Source organism: Colossoma macropomum, unplaced genomic scaffold (assembly GCF_904425465.1).
Source record: "Colossoma macropomum unplaced genomic scaffold, Colossoma_macropomum, whole genome shotgun sequence".
In the NCBI taxonomy this organism is placed as follows: domain Eukaryota; kingdom Metazoa; phylum Chordata; class Actinopteri; order Characiformes; family Serrasalmidae; genus Colossoma; species Colossoma macropomum.
This window is the reverse complement of record NW_023494793.1, coordinates 7,924,898-7,948,622: the sequence shown is the minus strand read 5'-3', so window position 1 is coordinate 7,948,622 and position 23,725 is coordinate 7,924,898. Positions and strand designations below refer to the sequence as shown.

Sequence of the window (23,725 nt, the reverse complement as noted above, 5' to 3'; positions counted from 1 at the left end):
AGATGTCATGCATTAATTCAAATAAAAGATTGTGTAAAGCAGAAACGACCACAAATTTGTCAACTGAAAACACCACAAACTGGGCTTCTATTCACGAGGAATGATTTTCATAAAACGTTTATTTCAATTGTTTCATTCAAGACCATTAACAAAAGTATAGAGGAGAACCTGTGGTTAACAGGAACCCAGTGATCTCCAGAGAAAATTCAGAACAGTAATATTTTGATTTTCAGTAAGAAGCACAGCAAATAGTCTCTATCCACATTAATTGAAATCCTGATCTTTATGATTTCAAATGGAACCTTTTGTATCGTTTTCCTCCTTTTTATTTCTCACATTAAAGCAAAGTTGTGTAATGTTTTTTTTGTTTTTAACCTCCCACTAAGTAAAAAGCACACATTACATATAGCATTTTTCATCCATGGGTACTTGGGATGCAGACCAGTATTAATTCTACTTGGAGGAGAAAAGCCACCCTAAGATTGTTCTTGTATTTTGGCGACTGCCGGCTGGGGATAGAGTATACGTCTATTGTCTTTTTTTTGTTTGTTTGTTTTTTGTTTTTTTTTGTGTTTTTTTGTTTTGTTTCATTTATAGACTTTAGGCACCTTATTCTTACTTTTATTTCTCATTAGCAGACAGTGAGTTTAAATAGAATAATAAAAAAAGCAAAAGTATGGTGTGCAAAGAAAAAAAAAAGAAAGAAAAAAAAACATTGTATAAAAGGACTGCGGGATACAGGATGCCATTAGGAATTCTGCACCTGACAAACATGGAAGTTTGAAGTCAAGGATAGTTATAAAATAAACTCAATCAACTCAAACTTAATTAAAAAAAAAGAAAAAAAAAAACTAAAAAGGTCATTCACACAAATGGTACACATAAGCAATCTGAGCCTAGAGCAGTGTTTCAAATGCAAGTGGTTGCAAAAGCTGTTCTACACAACAGAACAGGAGAAAAGACGGAAAATCTTGTGAAATGCACCTAACATCTCTCCAGAGGAAAGGACTTTATCTGGAAAAGAGATGCTCAACAAAGTGAATAAAGTTTTCCAGTAAGTGGACAGAAAGAACAAAATTAGAGAAGTGGAAGAAAATACAACTCACCAAACATCTCACTCGCACTGCCACAAGGGAATAATACAAATCATGAAATAAACAGGCGCAGAATTCCAGACATTTTCACTTTGAGCCCAGATGGGAACAGATTAACCATCATACTGTCTCCACACCAGATTTTCACAGGTGTTGGAATCACAAACCCACTTTTCTTTCTCCAACACCAACACGTTCCATTCCCTCAAACGTTTATTTTAAAAATACTTGATACATAACTCACAGAAAACACACATACACTCACACAAACAGGGAATTCTCAATGATAAGCTCGCAAACACCACAATGACATGAAAGGTCAGGTGAGATGAGTGGGTTGTTTTGGAAGGGATTCTGGGACAGGGAGAGAGAGAATGTGCATGCTGATTTGTGTGTGTGTGTGGGGATGTGTGCATGTGCGTGTGAGAGATTCCATATGTCTTATTGGTGTTTAACAGTGCAAGTCCCTTCCCTGTCCTTTAGTCTTGATTGCTTCTGTTCTCTGAGGTGCTGTTGTCATTGTGGAGAGGGAGGAGCAGCGAACAGTAATCACTCAATCACGCTGACCTTGCAAAGCTTCCTCTCCACATTGAAGCCCTTGAAAGAAAGAGAAATTCAATATCAGTTCACCAACAAAAAGCATATTGGGGGACGGGGGGCACAATCGTCCAGAGAACTGAAACATTCCATTCATACAAGAGGACCGTTTTGGTGTTTTAATACAAGCATTAAAGCCAAGATAAGCAAAATAAAACATTTAAAGAATGTCTACCTTTGAGTTATCAGGACCCCGGGGCTGTCTGATGATCACCAGACGTGGGGCACTGGCATCGTCTAAAGTGATGCTCTTCAGACGGTTCACCAATCGATCAGGTCGAGGGGTTGCCACTGGTTTAGGACACTCGCTGGATTGGAAACACAAACAATGAGCTTTCAAATGGATTCAACAGACTCGTTATAGGTTTTCCATATGTATTCTACATAAATTTCTATAAAAATAAAGCAGCAAACAGGCAAGAACGCTGGTCAAAACCTTAATACTGGTCTAGTCAATTTTGCTTAGTGGAATTTTGCTTAGTGGTTTTTATACGGAGCTAAAAGCGCCTTAATACATTTCTACCTCAATTTTAACTGCCCTATTTTTTCTCTGCCACCCTAATAAAACAACTCTGTCTGATCGGGCCTCGCCATTGTCAAAGTTTTCCATTACAATGATGGAATACAATGGTAGTGTCATTTAGGAATGGAGACTGCACAGTGCTGATCTTAACACTTTGTATATAAACTTTCACTACTTATTTCTGTTAATTGCTTTTCATAACTACATTACCTTGCAGCTTCAGTGCTAAACTAAAGAAGGCAACATGTCTTAGGCAAGTACACTTAAGTTACATGGAAAATTGTGTACATTTTTTGCCAAACTACCATGTTAAAACAGAGAAGTCACATATTAGAATGTATATTACAGCATTAATAATCAATTCATACTCCAGGTACCTAAAACAGTTCACTTCCACATTAAAAGGGATCAATGCAGACCTGACTCTACGGACATTGCAGGCACTGCACTTCCCAGTGCGCTGGTTCAGGATGACTGAGAACTCCACCTCATCTCCAGCCTGAAGTTCCAAGCCATCCTGCACTTCCTTCATGTGGAAGAACAGCTTCTTGCTCTCGCCTACTTCATATGTGATGAAACCAAACTAGGAAAAATCAAGAATTCAAACCATGTTATGACATGGCAGGTAGTATAATCTATAAGAGTGTAAATGTAAATAATTGTACTCAAGCTAAAGAAAATGTTCAATATATTTCAGCACCTGGTCTTTAACACACTCCACCAGAGCCCTGCGCTGTGGGACAACACTGCAGGCCATCCTCTGTCCTGTCTGCGGTACGGTGCACAACTGAAATTTCACCAGCTCCCCCTTCTGCAGGCAGTCCCCTTTGTTGGTCATTCCCACAATGCCAAACGGATAATTCTGACCCTTACTTGATCCTGATAAGATTAAATCAAAAGAACAGATGAGGAAAAAAAATAAAATAAAATTAATTACACCAGTATAATGAGAGCCTAATAAGAACTAGGTCCATAAAGCTTAAAACAAAATGTGCAAATGTTACTTAAGAGATAAAGGGATACTCAAAGGACTGTTTTGCCTCTCTGGAATCCAATTTAAAATAAAAGTTTTTTACAAAACAACAGCAACAGAAGTCTCAGCTGCTCACCTTCTTCTAGGACCTCAATAAGCCCCTGATATTCAGTCTGAGAGGGGTCCACGCTGCGCAAGGGGCGGATCACCTTCCCCAAAAACACATTACTGCTAACATCCTCTCCCACTCCATTCACTGAAAATTGAACACATGCATCTTTAAATACAGAACTGCAATCGTTCAATTAACACTAGAAATCCAGAAAAAGTTCTCAGTGTGTAGCAAGCAGACACAACCCTCCATACCAGGTGGGACTTTGGTGACCTTCTCAGCGCTGACTTTGTTCCCTTTGCCCTTAGCCTGAGTGTACTCCACTGTGTCTCCCAGCTCTAGGTTGTCCACGTTACCACACACCTCACTGCACAGCAACACACAATAAAAAAAAAAAAAATTGGCCATTCGAAATGGGTCAAAAACATCCTGACATGCTAAAGCAATTGAGGAATTAGTTTCAAGTCTTGAGCTCCTTCTCCTGGCTGGGACGTGCATTACCTGTAGTGGAAGAAAATCTCCTGGTCATGGTTAGCTGTCTCAATGAAGCCAAAGTTGTCTTTCAGCGTTGCGATGAAGCCCAAAAGCCTCTTGGTGTTGGTGATGCGGTTAAGAACCTTGATTGAGACTGCACTCTGCTGGCCAGTCCTCTTTACCTCACTAATGGCGAACTCCACCTGAAGACCATCAACAAATTTAATTCAGTAACATTTTTAAATAGGGTTCCTTCCAAAGAGCTGTTTAAAAAAAAAAAAAATTATATATAAAATAATGGTGTAGAGATATAACAAGTATAGTTTAAAAAAAAAGTTAATAGGAATCCTAGAAAACAAACAAACAAAAAAAAAAATGTTTGACTTTGGGTTCATGTGGTTAATTTATTTAGTTTACAAACAGTGCAGTAACGTTATGAAAAAAATAAATGAATAAACAAACAAATCCACCATTCATTTAAATCATCAAACAGGCGTTACACTGGCATTAGAAAGACGTTAATTTTCATGTGTGTAAAGCCAGAGTATGTCAGTCATGCTTTCTTTTACAAAAACTGAATGACACTGAAGAAAAACCTAAAAAACCTTTGCAGCTTTAAGAGAATATATTCTTTACTAAAAATGCATCAATACAGATACTGGTATCAGCCAAATACTTGTGCACGACAAACTTGACCTGTTTTTAAATACACAAAAACACAATCACAGCAGCTTCCCCAATACCGGTGAGGAGACACAGGCTAGCTAAACAGAGGTTCTTAATAAATAAATAAATAAATAAATAAATACATAAATAAAAAGTCAACATCTGTATATGCTGACTTTACTCTGACTGAATAGAAGTGAGAGGTATACACGTTAGCAGCACTGCTGTAGCTCAGTTTCTCAGTGTTTGCTCAGGACTGTGAAGTGCGTTATTTTGAATGAAACAGCTTTATTTGATTGTTCGTAGACAGAGCTGTCTGCAAGGGCTGCATTTCACACCGCATGGACTGAGCGTTTTCCCAGTGCGAGTCACCAAAGAACAAGATCTCTAAAAATCGCACTGTTCGACTGGCTTTTGAAGATATTCAACTACAGTTCAACCAGCTAAAAAGACTTCGAAAACAGAAGCATTTTTCAGAAGTGGAAAAAACCTCACTTCTCCACTGCAGCACTACTTGATCTAAGGTAGCAAACCAATGTAGCACATTGCACTGCATTTAAAGATCAGCTAGATTTAGCCAATACTCTATCAGCGAGTACTAAAACATATGTAATTGTACTTGGTCTGAAAATGGCATCGATCCATACCATTCTTTAAATACAAAATAAACGCAACATTTTTAAAAGGAAGCCATTTTATCTAGTGTCACCTAAGACATTGTTTGCCCAAAAAATAGTCATAACCACCACATTGTTCGGCCAAAAAGTAGTTATTTGGCTTTGAAACGTTGTTTGACATATACTGCCTGCTTAAAGTTTATCTAATGTACCTCATTTCTCCTCCTAGTGGACAGTCCTGACCATTGGTTTAAGTTGTCTGGCTAACTGAAAAATCTTGCTTTGTGAAATACCTCCACATCTACACTTTAAGCACAAACCTATTAAAATGCTTACAATAACAGACTGGGTCTCAATCTATTTGGGATATTAAGCTAATTTGACATACCTTGTCTCCAAGCTGAGGGAACACACTCCCATCCAGGTCTTTGATATGATAGGGCACAGTCAGCTTCACTCCACAGTCTTCATATGCAATCACTCCTTCCTCTGCATCCTGCAAATACACACACAGAAACATGGTCAGTCAGAACATTGAACAACAAGAGCTGGTTTTCCAGACACAGATAAAGACCCCCCCGACAAAATGAACAAATAAAGCAAACAAAACAGCACAGACGCAGCACTTTGCAAACAGAGAGAAGGGGATTGGCATAGAATGGCCAACATTTTCAGATTGTACACTACAAAAGAACTCAGACAAGCAGAATAATGGCTCCTTTTCGCAACCTTTTAAATGCGCTCTAATTAGTCCAATTAGTGCTAATTAGGCTTCAGTATGAACACTGCAGGACCATTCAATGCAGGACAGCTATTTAATAGTATGAGGACAACCAGACAAGCGCAATAGGACAAATGAAAATCGAGTGAATTGACTCTCAGGTATTTAAATATCCACATCTGAAAATCATTGTGTGTAACAGTATTTGCATGAAAAGCGAGAAGACTGAGCCAGTGGTAGGTTAGGAGCACACCCTGTGCCTTTATTAGTTAAGTAAGTTCTAAGTGCTCATGGTCGCCACGTATTTTAAAATCATGCCAATGACCAACATTAATTCTCAAAACAACTGACCTTATCAACTTTAACCTTGAGAAATGGAAAGAAATAAGATCAATTTAAGTCATTACAGCCTCTACATGTCAAAATAAGGGTTTCAGTATGTCAGTATGTATAATATGGCAAAAACATCACAGAATAAACCAAAAATAAATAAATAAATAAAAATAAATAAAAATTCACTGCCAAATGGCATGTACGCTTCTGCACTCATGCTGCTGTTTTAAACAGCCCTACTCTCCAACATTTGTTTAATAATAAATGTCTGCATGTTGTCTGAAGAGTTGCATGCAGAAAACAGAAGCCTACCTTTTCTTTTTTCTAATGAAGAGGAGCATGATTGAAAAAGGGAAAAGGAAAATGGAAAAAAAATAAAAGATTAGAGAGAAAGGATGAAAAAGAAAATACAGCCAACAAAGTAAAAGGCACAGGTCCTCACACCTGCATTACAGGAAAAACTGCACAGGGTCTCTGTAAGACTCTCTCTCGCTCTCATTGTTATATAATTAACAGATGTGTACTAGGGACAAAAGCAGAGAGGTAAAGAAAGGGAAGGGCCAACACACATACAAAAAATAAAAAATAAAATAAAATAAAATAAAATCTCATGAAAAAACGCATACCCATACTGAGAACCCAGTTTTATCAAATACCTTCTCTTTGGCCTTGCTGGGGCTGGCACTGGTCTTGGTGTTGGAAGCACCAGTGGCCTCCTTCTCCACAGCACCAATGAAGCGCTGCTCAGACTGGGTGTGGAATGACACCGTTCCTTTGGGCAGCTTCTTGATCCTCACTGCATGGTTCCTCTGGGCTGACAGCATGTCCTGATAAAAGAAAAGTGACATTAGCGCTTGTGGGTAACAGGTTTGAAAGCTTCAGGAAGTAACTGTCAAAATTAGTACACAGCCATAATAGGGCTAGCAAAATGTAACCATAGAGAGAGCATAGTCAATATAAAATGACAAACACCTTAGTATTTCAGCAGCTAGAAGTTGTCCATTATCTCTTTTCTACTTGAGCTGCCTGCTTTACACTAATCTCTGTTTTAAACAAGTAGCAAAACTAAAGGCCTACTCATATGTACGATTTTTTCCAGACACGAAAAACAGACGTTTAACGTATCAAAACCTTCACACCAAATCAGATGTTTGTTGACAATTCATTTTTTCTTTCAAGCACTGCAACTAAAAAGGTGCACATACTGGGAACTGTACTTAAAAAAAAATAAAATAAATAAAAAAAATAAATAAAAACAAGGACAGACATGAATACATTAAAGACAATGGTAGACGCTTTTGTGCTCTTCCATGAGCAAGATAAGCTGTTCTGCTGCCATTTGTTTGGACTGCAATCACCACATCATAGCTCTGATTGGGTCAGTCTGATTTTAACGCATCTGTCCAACTCAAAATCAAACCAGGCATGAAGACCTTTATACACCTGACACAGGCCTCCTCCAAAAAACTTACACATGCACTGTACCTTTCCTAACCAACATGCCAAAATAACATTGCTGCTACAACCACTCAACACTCTGCTAACTGAAAAAACAAACAAACAAAAAAAAAAAAATTAAGGAGGCCAGGAAATAATCTAAATAAGATAACTAATGACTACACATCAAGAGTGTTCATTCTTCTCATATCCAAAATACTTTTCTAGCTTTTCCTGATTAATTTGTTACACATGCAGAAAAACTGAGAAGAAAATGGTTTGAACTGTTACTGAGCAACTAAAAGAGCTACATTACTCTATCCTGTATCCTGACTCACAGGAACGACAGTGAACTCCACTTCATCCGAGATGTGCAGTGGGCTCTCTTCCAAAACCTCACTGAAGTGGAAGAACATTCTGGCATCACGGTCCACACACTTAATGAAGCCAAATCCATCACGCATTGCAGCTATCACACCCTAGAGAGAATGATTAGGCAAACGGTACACACAGAGAGAGAGAGAGAGAGAGAGAGAGAGAGAGAGAGAGAGAGAGAGAGAGAGAGAGAGAGAGAGAGAGAGACATGGTGAGGGCGTAACGACAGTGGACATTTTCACAGCTTACAAAATTTCCTGTATCCTACATTACAATGCATTACATTTAAAGACTAAGTTACAAATCAGCTTGAAATAGATTCTCACCATTTCACGGGTCTCTTTAGTGAAATGGAAGGTGTCAGGCAGGATATCAATGTTTGTAGCTCGCTCAAGCTTGTCTCTGCGGTCAGTGGAAATGTTGAACTGGACATGGTCTCCTTCCAGAAGAGTCACTTTGGACTTTGTGTCTTTCTCCCCAAACAGAAGTTCTTTCTCAGTGGCGTTAATCTTGGCGCAAATTCGGCCAGGCAGTGGGTCGTTCTGAAAGGAAGGAACATCACCTTCAAAACTGGGTAAATCCCTTGAAGTGGGACTTAATAATAAACTATGCCAACACCCACTCTTGCAGCAGCTACTGCCTCTCACGCAATCCTAAATTACAACTATTAACTGAGCAGAACAATAATAAAAAAAGAAAAAACTGGGTGGGAACTGAAGTATACCTGATTCTTGGTGGGAACCTTGGGGATAACCTTGGTGACGGTGCCTTCAAACTGTTCAATACTGATATCCTCAAAAATAACCGTGCCTTGAGGTAGCAGACGCACATCTGTAGCCACCTCCTTCCCCTATAAGCAGAAAAGGGTAAAGAGTTTAAAGAAAGTTTAAGGTTTAAAATTTTTTTAATTTTAAACTTGTTAGAAGCACACTTAATTTTATAAAGGCATGGGTCAAAACATACATTTCTGTCTTTAATGGTGAATTCCACATCATCTCCAGCTTGCAGTGCCTCCAGGTCACCCTTGAACTCACTGTAGTGGAAGAAAATCTCCTTCACTACGTCTGCTCTCTCAATGAATCCAAATGCTTCCTACAAGGGAAAAAAAATAGCTTTAAAAAGTCCAGTGGGGATCCTGACAATTGAAGAACAGGGTAAAAGAAGGCTATCAAAGTCTGTAGAGTGCAGGGAAACAGACGGACTACGGTTTGTAATTGTAGAGCTAAAAAGTGCACCTATATGGAAACTGGAGCTGATAAAACGAATGAAGAATGCAGATAAAGGGACACACATTTAACCAAGCAGCTGGTTGAGGCATGTATGTATACATACACACAGACAAACAGAGACAGCACAGATTGATGTATGATGCATATTTACCTTAGTCGCACAAACCACTCCCTGGCACCTCATCTGCTTCTTCTTGACCAACACAATGTTGCGAGCACTGACTGCTCCGGTGCTGAAAGACAAAAACATGCATCACATAAGGGCACTCTGTCAAATTTATGTTTGATGCCAGAAGCTGAAAGAAAATAACTCACTGCTTGTTGGTCTCCATGTAGAAACTGACTTTGTCTCCTGTGTCCAGATGCATGTTACCCTCCACGTCGTCGGGGGTGTAGGTCAGATAGAACACCTCCTGTAGGGATAAAGAAAATTAACCTATAACCAACATATATCAATACCATATCTTCTAGGTTATTTTATTTGCAACATCTGAAAACCTGTTATTGTTTACACTGCGTGCCCATTCAATAATGAATGGGCAAATTATAATCTTCTCTCTTTCTTCTATAAAGATAGTTACTATTAAGTAACAGTAACAGAGCTTTCTTATGAAAGCACTGGTGCATAAGGAGAGAAAACTAATAAGACTTTGCTTTTGTACATTATGTATAAACAGAAGTACAGATGGAAAATAAGCAATTGCTACAGTACAGTCAACATGAAAAGTAACTGAAGAGATCCAATAAGGAATACACAATGAACATTTAAAACATACTTCCATTTAGTATCAGGTTAAGGAGAACAAAATACACAGAATTATACCCCATTCCTCTCGTAGCACACGCTGCCGGTGGGAACCTGACCAGGTGCAGACTTTCCATCGAGGTGGTTGGGGATGGCTGAGACTACCTGTACAGCAGTGCCGTTCACAGACAGTTAGAGAAGACACTGACCCAAATCATCACACACTAGCACACAGCTGAACCCTGAATCATTACACATGCCAATTACATGAGACATTTAGGTGAACACAACTGACAGACTTACAGCTGTGAATTATTAATTGCAAGCAGCCCCATAAACCACTAACACCACATTTAAATACTGACAATACACGTCAGACATTCAAGCCCATTGTGAACCCACAAAAAAATGGAGTGCTTCTTAATTCAGTAAAACTGGATTACTTTTTATTATTCATTATAATAGGTGTATTATCCAATGAGAATGTCCCCATCAAGCAAGTGAGTTTAAAATGAGCCTGAATCCCTCCCTGCCCCTCAATAATACATAAAAAAAATAAATACATAAATAAAATGACAGAAGAGACGAGGACAAAAACACAACCAAGAGAAAATGTGTTCCTTAACTGGATGTGGATGTATATAACCATGCAGCATAGTAAAGGGAGAGGCGTGCAAGTCAGGCCCCACCTGCCCAGAGATTCGCTCTTCGGGCAGCACTTCAGCCTTGATCTTTACCAGCTTCACAGCTATTGGCTTGCCCGTGCGCCTGTCGGACGACACCTCAAACTCCACATCATCTAAAAGAAGCAGGACAAATGACGGATCAGTGCTATCTGAATGTACAACTACAAGCAACTACTTACTTATGCCCACTTCAAATGTTATCACCACTGGTCTTTTATTGATGGTATCTGACTAAATACTGATTGCACAGCAATCAAGAGAGACAAAAGACCTCACTAATGGTCCACAATATATTACTACTAAGATACAAAGGACACACTGATACACAGACTACAGAGAATAAGCATAAATTCTCTTTAAGAGGTTCAGATGAAATCAGCCAATTACGTAAGAAAAGGTGAATCAAAGAAGACCTCCCACCAATTGGTTCCAAAACCGGTCCTAAGGTTCACAATATTTGCTCCAATTAACTGGCAATACAGAGAAACAAAAAATGTAAACCATCTGAGGGTTCCTGAGGACCGGGTTGGGAACCACTTGTTTAAACAGTATTTTTAACCAATAACATTACATGTGGTGAGCATGGTAGCATATTCTGGACTTATTCAAATGCAAATTTGAAAATGCCACACACACACACACACACACACACACACACACACACACACACACACACACACACACACACACACACACTTCCATAGGAAGCTTTTATAGGATAAGCGTCAAAAACGTCATTTGCCGCCCTGCCACTGCATTCCAAGTTCAAACAAATTCAACTTTGACCCAGTTTGCTGTTGACCTTTCCAAAGCACAGCCAATGAGAATGTGCTCTGTACGACGTATGACCACTTTCTTTTACATTGGGTCATTTTCTCTGCATAACGACAACCGTCAGAGCCTTTTTTAGCTTTAAATTAAGATACATGTTTAAAACTTCAGGCCTGTACAGCGAGTCAGGTGGATGATTTTCAAACTGATCTACTGATTTAGCACCGCTCAAACCCAGCAGTGAGCAAAACGGCAAAGTACGGCAAGCCTCACAGTGAGCAAAGTGCTAAACGCTCATATGAAAGCACTCGTCTTGCATACTCCCCATCATACATGTAAATTTGTGCCGACCCATTAACAACATAAAGCTCTTCTAAGCCCCCACTCTTACCTCCAATCTTGAGCTCCTGTAGGTTGCCATTGTACTGTGAGCAGTGAAAGAAGAGGCGAGCTTGCCTCTCTGAGCACTGGATGAAGCCATAAGAGGTGAGCAGCTTCTCCACTACACCAGTCTCCCGCAGGCCCACTCCTGTGCCATTAGCAAAGCCATTGCTGTGCAGCAGGCTTGGGTCGAAACTCATCTATGTGGAAATAACAATACGGTTAATTTCAAAACACAGGCTTAAGAGGTTACAGCTTATTAAACTCGTGATTTCTTACAACGACATAAGTGAACAATGACACAGGAATGAGACGGTCTCTCTTCCCCCAACATGTGTTTGGCATGTGAACTAGGCTCATATTCAACTGCTCAAGTGGTCAGAACAATCAAATTCTGCTGTGTCATTAATGCAGCAAGCATACTCAGAGCGCAGGGACTTAACCTAGAGAGATGTGACTGAACCACAGTGTTCCAGTGCAATCTGCCTGCCCTGGTGTTCTGAACAAAAGAATGACATTCAGACAATATAATATAGATTATGTGGGTTAGGCCTGTGATTCAGGATACTTTCACTGAAAAGTGGGGAGATGCAGGATGCACACACTCACAATCAATGAACTTACACATGCAACATCTAAGGCATTATTTTGTTTTCCCAACTGAAAACACCAACTCCCCTGTTTGGGTAAAAGCACTTCCTCTAACTGCCATGGATGAAACCCTGGCTGGTAGGCAGTAGTATATGTCCTCTGGCTCGGGCTGAGGTATGGCCAGTGGAGCTCAGCTTAGAAAATGCAGTCATATCATCAAACAAATTACAGACAAATTCAGCTTTAGCAACTTCCAAACCTCTTTAAATAACAGACTATGCCTTCTGGTTAATGCTCAGTGAGAATCACCTTCAAACCATGCAGTTAGCAACAACCGAGTTTCACACCAGTTAAGCTGGCGGGGAAGCACCCCTCAACATGCCCACTTACAGATCTCTGATACAAAGGGGTCCGCTTATGCCTTTTCCCTGTTCCTGCACGAGGGGTGTGGCAGGAGACAGAGGCGGAACGGGGGATTGTCTGGCTGAAGGTGGAGGGGGCGGGGGCTGGGGTGGGGGCTTGGGCAGCGACAGCAACAGAGGGAGCAGGGGCATCAGTGCACAGCTTCTCCATCTTCAACTGAGTGCTTAGGGCTGAAGGGAGCTGAGATAATAAATGAATGTTTGCATAGACAATATTTTAAAGATTCAGGATTACTCTGCATACAAACACACAGCACCCTGACACCATGACAGTCCCCGACACATCTAGAACCTGTTAAACCCATGCCAAACACAAGGAAGGCCTAAAGCATGATTACACTGCCATCATTGCTAAAATCTTTTGCATTCCCTCACTGAAAGTCAACTGTGTGCAATACTATTTTAAAAGTTAGTGTTCCTGAAAGACACTCCCAAATACCTGTCACAAAAAGTGGGTGTTCACACAATAATAGCTATTTCACATGCATGACTATCAGAGATGCACTGCTTTAGGAAAATATAACATGAAGGACAGAATAACAGAAGAGTCAACATGATCGAATAATGCTGCCAAGAATGAAGTTAACTGTTAAATCTTATTCTTTTCACCGATTTGTTCTACAACATGCCAGGGGAAGCCATTAGAACTAGAAATAAATCAGAAGAGGTGGCCAGATAAGGCACAACTACAAAATATAGCAATGGCAAATGGTTGGTTACATGAAAAGGGCACAGACTGACCAGCCTCGACCACTGGGACACTTAGTGGCAAACCCTGAAATGCAATAAAGCCCTCAGAAGATCTGATTTGTACCAAATGCCTCAGACAAATTAATTTAAGGGTACATTGTGAGTCACCAGAAATCTGCCTGAACAAAATCATTAGTCATAAAGAACATCAGCTTATACAAAGTGTGCTTTTCCACTGCCAGATCCATTAAATAGACAGTCATACAGAAAAGTTTGAACATTCCCTGTCAAGTTACATGTTTTGTTGATTTTCTATGTGAAAATAAGTGAACATCCGCCACAGAAAACAATTAAGTAATTTTGATTTAACAAATTTGATTTAACAATCTATATTTATGTGCTGATTTGAGCTGGGGGGGGGGTTACACTTTGTGCATTAAAGTGTGCAGAAGTTTGTTCTCTGTGGAGGATGTGTTAACGTATTTTCATTTAGAAAAATCAACACGTAATGTGACCAGGGGTGCACAAACATTTGCACACAAGTTTGTATGTGGAACAATGAGGAGTCCAACTGTTTTTTTTTTCCCTTCCAACTCCCCCCCCGACCAAACATGTGGAAATATGATTTTCAAATCCTGAAAAGCTGCTTTACGTTTGGGCTTTATTACATCACAGAACAGTTGGCTCAAACAGTGGAAAAGTATCACATCAAAATTCATATTGTAAGGATGGAGATCATTATCCCATCATAATTTGTTATCACATCATTTAAAATCATAATGAGTCACAGGCCGTTCTTAAAAAATCCCAAATCATTGACCAGCTCTAAGTTTTCACTGACTGCTAACAAAAAAAGTAAGCCAGCTTTTGACTTTTGGTCTTAATGCAAATAAATTTTATTCACACCCTGTAACTCCTCCAGACAACGTCCCTGGCCTTGCCTGCCACCTCTCTGACCGTCTCTGAGCCGAAGCTAGTCTCTGAGCCCGGTGACTGGGTGGGGTTATGGAAAGGTTAAGCCGTACAGTGCAGAGAGGGACGAAAGTGGGGTGTTCGATGGGAGGACGAGTTGGGGTTGAGGAAGAGAGAGGAGGAGAAGAGAGAGGGAAGACGGTGGGGTGAGAGGCAGACGGGCGGCACTTACGGATCGGCCGTACGGAGACAGGCTGAGCCCAACAGGGGAGGTGCTGCTCAGGTCAGCGCTAACAAACGCAGCAGGAGGCGACGCAGGCAAGGTAAACTCTACAAAGCCTTTCCAGGGACTACCCATTATTTTCCCATACAACCCTGGCCAAATTTACCACACCTGGGTTAGCCTGGATTACAGGTTTACTACTTTATGACTTGCTTTTGCCTTCAAGTTAATTCTTTTGTCAATTTGTGTTTTTCTTTTAAACTTTCCCCTCTCCCTTATTTTTATTCAAGGTGAAACACCTCTGGAATTCTGCAAAGGTGAAGAGAGGGAGAGAAGGGGTGGTGGGGTGAAACGTAAAGAACAAAAAGGGGGAGAAAAGAAAAAGCAACAAGAACAGCCAGTGAGCAAAGCTGCACAATTAGGGTAAAACTGGGGCCATGGACTTGTGTTGAGACAAGAACGCTACAGGCAAGCCAAGTGTGTAAGGTACAAGGTAAGTCTGGGTAGGAGATCTGAGAATTCCTATCGAGTTATTTTAAGCCAATAATGATGAAACCTTATATTCACAGCCTAAAGGCGCTTTGCTTTCATGTTTGCTGAAGAGCTGGTTTTAGAGCATTCCAAAGGAGGTTGAGGGGTATGGCCTAAGTATGACTCAAATCTAGGGGTGGACAATATTTATCATGATAAATTATGTCACGTTACAATAAGCTTTTCTTAGCATTTTATTGATATCACCAACTGCGTGTTTACTTGAGCCCTATTTGAGCTGGAATAGTCTTATCTAGGTGCTGTTAGTAATTCCACCAGCCGGTTCATACAGGATAAAGCATCTGTGCGATTTCTACAAATGACCTAAAATAGCCTAGATTGAAGTGTCACATTCCAAAAACATTCACATCAATGTTAAGATTAGAATTAAACTGATCCAAACAGACAAACTTTCCGTTAATACCACACAGAATAGCAAAAGGCTAGTAAAACAGCTTCATTCAATTTAACAAATTCCACACAACAGGACAGAAATCACTCTGCCCTGCGAGAGGTACCTTCAGATATTTCATTTCATTCTCCTTCTAATTAGATCACCAAAAATGTTGTAGATTACAGCAGTCCTGTTTTAACTTGCGGATAATGTAACTGTGCCAAGACAGCTCCTTCCGGTCGCCAAAAAACAGAGGTTTGTTATAACATTACCACAAGGTTGAGTCAAACAAGACTATAATTAAAAGAGCTGGGCATTTGAGGAATTCTAGAAGGTAATTTGCTTCAGAATTATTAGAGACTTGGATTAAAATCATGGATCATGGTAATCATTCAAATTACAGTACCACCCTAGGTAAAACTAATCCGGCTCCAATAAGGCAAAAAAAAAAAAAAATTGTATACTTTATTCTGGGTAAAAGGATTTAGCGCAATCCAGTATGTTAAACTAACATTTTGATGAAATATTATGTTTAATAGTTCTTTCCCCCTCCAACTAATTACTGTCATGCATATTATGTAGCAGTGAAATGTCTTAGTGATAATATTTTGGCCATATCCCACAACCCTGCTTAAAGAAATAAATCAGTTCTTTTTCACTTTTACTTTTACAAGAATAACAAATATGGCTATAGTTAGTTTAAGTAGGTTATTCATTTTTATCATGGGACAGATGTGTGCATAAACTATTTTCAATTGGAATGTGTTCTAAGATACACTTAGCCCAGCAGTACTTCTTCTCCACCAAATTCTAACAACTGTTTTGTCTTAGCACTTCATCTCAGTTACATCAATGAACCGACAGCAAACTGGTCAAATATTTGAGTACAAGAGCACAGGTACAGCTGGACATCTTTAAATTCAACCACTCCCTAAATATCCTAGATTAATCTAGACATACTCTGGGCATGTTGTCTCTTGCTTGATAGATTAGCACAACATGTATCATCAACTCCACATTTTACTGAGCATGAGCATTCCCTTGTTTTGAAAAAGACAATTCAAACAGTTTGAAAGATACTATTACCTTCTAATTGTGTTGTTTATGGGCTTATGAATTAGGGATTAACCCATGCAACACTGCAGCACATGCTGCATTTTTGAACAGAACTCGATTTACATTTCAGTTTGTGCTGTTCTTAAAATGTCAAGAACCTTCAATCTAGGTTTAAACAGGATTGTGCACCACTTCATTTACAGAAAGGTCAATACAGTGAGAAAGTCAGTAGGTATGGACTATGGAGATTAACTATTCTTTTTTTGATGACATTTTAAAAATATCACATTCGGATTTTGGTGTTTTGTAGCAAACTTGTTTCAACCACAGTGCATAGGAATTAAAATCTCTCTGAAACCTTGTGTATGCTTTGTACAATTCAGCGAACCAATAAGTATAAACAGCTGTTCATTTTTACAGTTATCCATTGATCAAGTTCTCTGATCAGCTATTAATAATGGCAAATGCCACTGCCTCTGTACTGTTTTAAAAAACACCACTAACATGCAGATTTGCAGTTACTGCTTGAACAAAGTCTGCAAAATGAATGGCTAAAAGAGAAAATATTAAAGAAAGAGGGAGACAAAAAGTACCTACCTTGCTTAGATGTCGTGGAACGCTGTTTTCACTTGGACAGTCAAACACTGAACCAATGTTTTAGATTCTTTGTTCTTAAGCACGCACACACTTATTTACTTCAGATTTCTGGCACACGTTCTAATAAAAAAAATAATAAGAAAAAATGGGACAAAAGAAAAAAAAAGGCAAATGCAGGTGTGGAAACACTGCTTTGAACAAGATGAAGGTGGAAGATAACCAAAACAAAAAAACAAAAAAAAAGGGATACAGGAGGTAACTGAGAAAGAAAGTTAAACTAGCAGACAGCAGCCCTCGCCGCACCCCAGTGGAGTTAGAGGTGCGGGGAGGATGAGTAGGGCTTGGAGCAGCGTTGGGACGTGTGCTTTGTCAAAGCTGTTGAGTAGGCACAAACTTCTTGTCTCAGATCAAGTATCGTCTTTGCTGTTAACATAGATGGACGGTTGTTTCAATCTAGTCGTTCCGCTTTGAAGATCTTTGGTTGCTTAATTTGGTCGTTATGGTTTACTCGGTTTTCTTCCTACGAGTGAAGTTCCGTTGTGTCTTCTTCAGAGATGTTGCACCGTTGGGTCGTCTTCAGGGGATGTTCTTCGTTTTTCCTTGATTTGTTTCTTCTGAGTGATCTGAACTTGAAGTAGGAGTTTCAGATGGTACAAAAATCAGTTCTTTTTCACTTCATACTGTTCAGAGAGAAAGAAAGAATACAAATTAAACACAGACTACATTAGCTAGCTATCTGTACAAAAAAGCTGGAAGCACAGAACAAAAACAGAGTTTTAGGGCTGCTGTGATCAACTACACTGATGCTTTATGTGTGCACTTGCATAAGTATCACTGATGCTTTGTGTGCACTTGCTTAACCTGTTTTTAAAATGCACACCCAGCACACCGTCAGAGTGCGTTTACAGGACCGCTGTATCTGTTCAGCATGTGTCATTACTGAAGATGCCACTTGTTTAATGAACAGCTGAAACTGCAGTTAAAAGTTACTTTAATTTCCGACAAACAATACACAATATTTGAATAGGTGGATTTTTCATTCAACTTGAGGACCGTTTTCGAATTGTACGCATAAGAGCTCAAGAATGCAACTTGTCTAGATATCTCTACTTAGTAACCACAGCTCAAGGTTTTTGGAAAATGTCTCCACGCTGGCACTGCCAGAGCCATTGATAAAGGAATACTAGCATTGATAAAGGCTTGAACAATCCTACAGCACAACTGCCAGTAGGATATTTAGCCACCTGATACTAGTGCTAGAGTAGGCCTTCTCTCTCTCTCTCGTTTTTTTTTATGTGTTGCTTCTGTAAAGTGTAGCTTCAAATTTGAGCCTCTAAATCTGTTTGTTAATGGTTAGCCTGTGTAATTACCTTTTTAAAACCACACACAACAACGCTGCAAGCTAAGGACTTTATACTGACAACATTACATCCAGCTAATATTTTACAAAGGCATCACAAAAACAAACTGGCAAAGATGTTCCTTACACAATTCTATCACTTGACACTTTTTATACAATAATATCATATACTACCTCACTAACTTGAGCCATGTCTCCTTTGTGTGACAAACTACAAGTTCTTTGCCCACAGGCTCACAGGCCTAAAAATATAATTTCCTCAGCTGCCCCACACACATGCAGCAAGGGCAGCTGACTGAACGAACCCAGCCCTGCAGATCAACGAATCTCTGCACATACCTCCGGTTAGACATGTATTTATGGAACACCATCTCAACTCGGAGCTCACTTAATTCAAATGGGCAACAACTGCACTGACAATCCTATTTACATCACACACACAGTTTCACTGAACTTATTCAGGTCAGGTCTAATCAGATGTTAAAGCTGGTCATAGTGACGGCACTGATTTACTAGAGGAAAGGCCACCTTTAAAAGACAGAAAGACGACACTTAATATAGTCACAGTGTGTTGCAATGAACACAACCACACAGCCCTCTCAATGGTCAAAACAAGACAAGCAAATGGGTCAAGTTCTATCCTGGGAAGTGGTGGGACCTTCTAAGAAATGGGCACATCATGTTCATGTGCCTCTTACAGTGATTATGTGGTTGAAGTACCAAAAACCAAAATGTTTTACGGCACAATTTTCCAAGCTCTCTTTATGCCTCAGAATTAAAGTTGTCACTCTGCCTTTCAGACTGACGTGTGTAAATTATGTATGCTCCGTTTGTCCTTCCTGCATGGTGCTTCATTTAAAATGCTGTCTGAGCTAAAACACTCCTTATAACGTCAAAAAGAACAGGCAGGGCTAAACTGCTGTAGGCTGAACAAATAGATATGTACATGTGTGGATTTAGTGATATCACAAACAATTAATTCAAAACAGGCTGGTTTTTGCAGCTTAGTTTCCATATTCAGACAGGGAGCGAATGGTTCATGTTGAAATGTGTTTATAGACTACATCAAACTAATTAAAAAAAAACAAGGAAAATTAGATTCTCCATAATATGAGCCCTTTAAGGTATGCTTACCCACCTTACTATACAATTCAATGTGAATTCAGAACACATCTTTGTACTTTAACGTGTGAAACAGGATATTCAAGTAGGACATGAGCGAGTCTACAGACAATCATAAAGGACTATCACTTACTGCAGTGTGGCACTGGAGCAGAGGGATAAAAGCTAGGTAGTACAGAAGGAGGAGGTAAGTGAGAACATGCTATGATATCATTGGTCAATATAATTATTCCCCACCGCTAGTGTACAGTAACTAGGCATGTGCACAGTATATGATAATGGCTTTAGGTAACATTGTGAAGACTTCAAAATGTTGTCACTTCATTAAACCTGCCTATTTCACCCATAAAACAGAGACACACAGCAGCCATGCTTTAACAAGCTCTCACCGCCACTGCAGTCTGGTACTCTGATCACAGACGCGATGCGAAAAAAGTTACCTAAAAACGTGGAATATTCAGAAGCGATTTTTTGCATCAAAACTACACACCGGACACAATGCGATTTTTTTGTTTGTTTTTTGCCAAACTGTCTGCACAGTGATAAGACAGGTAGAATATCTACAAGATGATCCTTTGCTTCTCACAAAACGAGCAAACTGTGAGACTGTAGTATGCTTTCTACTTTGGAAAAGAGGAGAACGTGAAGTTTCTCCACTTCATTTCGTTAGCTAAAACTTTCACTCTCAACTCGGATCTCCCCAACACAGTCTGCGCTGATTTTGCTGATGCAGCTCCACACGAGATAAAGCACAAAGGGGTTAAATGTCTAAGTGCAATAAGATCTCCTTTATTCCTCACAGATCGAGCAAACAGTGACACTAGGCTACTGCCCATTTTGGAAAAGTGAACGTAGCGTTAAGATCGTCATCGTTTCGTTCAGAAGCTGCTTCCACACAGGCTGTAAATTAGTCCGTAGTCCAGTTTGTAGCTCAGTTTCAGCTGCTTTTGGAGCATCTGATCCTTTTCACGTTTGTTTAAAGGTTCTTTTTGCTGGAACACATCTGCTCCGCCATCTTGGTTGTCGTCTTGCCAAAAACAGTGGCAACCTTGGTTTTTGGTGCCAGCAAAAGTTAGCAAAAATCAAACAGAGGGCGAACGAAATGTCTCATTTTCGCTGTGCAAAAAAAATTGTGTTTGATGTAGAGGATACCATCAGTTATACATGTGTTCAAATTAATTTACTGTCGTCCAAATATATCATATAAATAAACTGCGTTCAGTGTGTAGCGGCCTTAACAGTCTTTAGTTAGCGTGTCAGTGCTCAGTTTTTCAGAGAAGGAACTGTGTTAAAACCATCAGAAGAGGATTCTGTTATCTTCCTTCAAAATATGAGTTTAGCTTAATTACTAACCAGTAAGACACTTTATTAGTCCACTGTATTAGACATACAGCTAAATGTTACTGTTTACTGTTGTATGATTTTATTAAAAACAAATGCAATGTAATTATTAGGATGACTCAACAGAACTCACCCAAAAATGTACTGCAAAATAATACTGTTAGTGTATGAGCTTACAGATGTGTACTGCAGCAAAGTATGGTTTTCTTCTCAAGCATACACCATCATGACTGTGATACTAAATTTTGACATCAGAACATGTCTAACAGTAACATAACGTCAGAATGCCAAAATGGAGGCAAAGGAAAATTCTTGTTTCAGGTTAACGTTAAAATACATAAATAAATAAATCACTACTTGCTGACTAAGAGAGCTGAGAACACAGCCACAAAGACACCAAACAACCAAAGTTATGGCGTGTCACCGAGGCGCACTACAACTGTACCGGGCATGTTTATTCTTTTCCGATTTCGACACACTGGACTGCACGGTGTGGGCTTTTCAGCTGTGCATGACGCTGCCACTGGTGGGCGGTCTTAGAACGCACTGTTTTTGGCTGCGTCATCCACAGCTGAAAAGCACGCGCTGTACAGTTGCAATGTGGAGACTTGGAAAAAACACGCACCGTACAGCTGCAGCACGTTCAAACATCTGACACGACGTTCCTTCCATCACCCTCCCCGCACAGCAAACGCTTTCACACAGCACTCCTTCCTTACAGTAATGACAAACGGAACCCGAGACGGGATTTTTATTCCTCTTGTTGACTAAAGAGCAGTCCTTCATACGAAGGCAATCTATTCAGAAAGTGGGGAGACAGAAAGAAAACGCACAACTAAAGGAGTAGATTAAGTCAGTGTAAAAAAAGACGAAGCAGTGTCAGGGTCTTTAAAAGTCGAGCCTTCTAATTTGTTTAAAGCAGTAAACAAATTAAAAGACTAACGGAGCAGCAGCAGCATGCCAAGTCTATATTCACTCCTAACGCAGCCTGAGTTTATCTAACGACAACAAAAGTTCCATATTATTCACCGTCATTCATGCCCGATAGTCTTCGTTCGCACAACACGTACACAACTCGGCCTGCGCGCGTGTTACTTTTGTGTACCATAATTAGTTTCTCCTCCAGCAAAGAGACAGACAGTTATGTCTGCCCGCGCTATTCCTGAAGACGACTTATTATAGATTTATAACGCTACATGAACGGTGCTGCTTTTCGGTCGGCTGCGATGTTAACGTTAGATTTGTGTTGCGCGTCGCGTAAACTGTTCGACGCGTGTCTGCGACCAAGGACTAAAACATACTTTGTGTTACCGAAGCTTAAAATGTCGGACAACAAAGAAAAGGCAAACTAGTGGGAGCACACTGCGGTGAGCTGGGTAACGGGAGCTAACATTAGCCAACCTAGCATCGAGCCACGTTGGAAGAGCAAATTATCAGCGCATCTCCCCACGTCGTCGACATGAAAGACAATAGCATGACGTCGATAAAACGACAAGCTCAAATAAACGTAATATGCACATGTTTATAAACTCCAAACGCCGAACTGCGCGTCCACACGCCACGGCTGTGATTTATTAAGGCGAACTAGCCCGCCAGCTAACGTGCTAACTACGCCGAAACAAACGGTACAGAGCGCGGCCCCCACCCAGGCCCTCACCGTCCGACTGAAAACACATATCTGCTCTAAATACGACACCCCACCGCCCTGTTTTCACACATGTTCATTGTACCGATGTCTGCGTCCATTTTATGGTCTAAAAGCTTTGTATCACGCGCACAAAAAAGGAAAAACTTACCCCAACAGCTTTCAGCACTGTCACCAGCGCCGCCATAAGCAGCACGGCACATTACGTAGTGAGAAGAAAGGGGACCTATCGCGATATTTCACACTCGCACACGAGGTTTGGTGAGATCTCATTGCACGTCTCTAAATTATTTTAAAATTACATCCAAATAGAAGAGTTTCAGTCCGAAATGCTGTATATCCTTTTGTAACATTTTGAATACGAGTTTATGAAACGAATAACAGCTGGCGTGTAATGGAAAACACATTTTCGTTTATCTGAGGTGGGATTAATCGTACTATAACATTTGTGTAAAGCTCATTCAACAACGTTTATCAGGAAAAAATAAAACGATTGAAAGTGGTTTATAATGAGTTTTGAAACGAAACCTCAAATATATATTGTTATATTCTTATCAGTGGTGTGTTGCAGCTAAAATGCGTGTCTGATACTTTTTAATTTTGCCTTTATAATGCAGAGATTGGTAATTACGTCACGTGACTCAGTTAACCGCACTCACTTTAAAGTTTGATGGATTTGTATCTTCCTGAGTATTTTAAAGGGAACTCCACCGATTTTTAAAATTTCTGCATAATTACATGATAAACGTTAACAAAATCATAAGTTTCTTGGTGTAAAATGCTTTGTTCTAGAGAAACTTACAGAGTCAGAATTGTTCACAGTGTTAGCGACAGGAACCGGACGTTCACCTTTAAAAGCTCCCGCACAGAAAAGTATTACACGAAGTGTTTACTCAGCCTGATTCCTGAGACATTGTTTTACGGTAGTTTTGTGATAAAGTTAAGGTCTAAAACGTACTTCAATCAATTTACTTTAATCAGTTCAAGGTGGAGGGATACATGAAGGGTGTCCTTAGGCAAAATAGTTCCCAAAGGAAGCTCTTTTTTCAGATTTACCACTATTTTACCATCATCGACTTTACATATAAAAACTCAGATGCCGTGTAG

General features: G+C 39.8%; 1 protein-coding gene across 8 annotated transcripts; it reads right to left on the bottom strand.

Moving 5' to 3' along the window:
* Positions 1-90: 90 nt before the first annotated feature.
* Positions 91-22,861, bottom strand: csde1 (cold shock domain containing E1, RNA-binding). 8 transcript variants are annotated; one of them, XM_036578348.1, is made up of 23 exons: positions 22,770-22,861; positions 17,151-17,830; positions 14,582-14,881; positions 11,745-11,934; positions 10,523-10,695; positions 9,975-10,061; positions 9,467-9,564; positions 9,303-9,384; positions 8,886-9,014; positions 8,647-8,772; positions 8,249-8,464; positions 7,886-8,026; positions 6,767-6,937; positions 6,423-6,434; positions 6,129-6,143; positions 5,445-5,552; positions 3,801-3,976; positions 3,554-3,666; positions 3,324-3,443; positions 2,915-3,093; positions 2,634-2,797; positions 1,867-1,999; positions 91-1,691 (listed from the first exon to the last, which is right to left on the bottom strand). In XM_036578348.1, exons 3-23 carry the CDS (start codon positions 14,705-14,707, stop codon positions 1,644-1,646), a joined length of 2,607 nt encoding a protein of 868 aa, XP_036434241.1. In that variant the 5' UTR covers positions 14,708-14,881; positions 17,151-17,830; positions 22,770-22,861; the 3' UTR covers positions 91-1,643. The 8 variants fall into 8 exon arrangements, with proteins under 8 accessions (XP_036434241.1, XP_036434238.1, XP_036434242.1 ...); XM_036578345.1 differs by lacking the exon at positions 14,582-14,881 and adding an exon at positions 12,716-12,928; XM_036578349.1 differs by lacking the exon at positions 14,582-14,881 and adding an exon at positions 12,716-12,928 and having other exon boundaries at positions 10,586-10,695.
* Between the last annotated feature and the right edge of the window lie 864 nt (positions 22,862-23,725).

Excerpts from the sequence above, each read along its gene's own strand:
- csde1 (XM_036578345.1), bottom strand. The coding sequence starts at position 12,898 with ATGGAGAAGCTGTGCACTGATGCCCCTGCTCCCTCTGTTGCTGTCGCT. Across the intron at positions 9,015-9,302 it reads GAGTGGTTTGTGCGACTAAG|GAAGCATTTGGATTCATTGA; the intron begins GTAAATATGCAT and ends TTTCCCTTGTAG. Across the intron at positions 3,977-5,444 it reads TCCCTCAGCTTGGAGACAAG|GTGGAGTTCGCCATTAGTGA; the intron begins GTATGTCAAATT and ends GATGGTCTTCAG.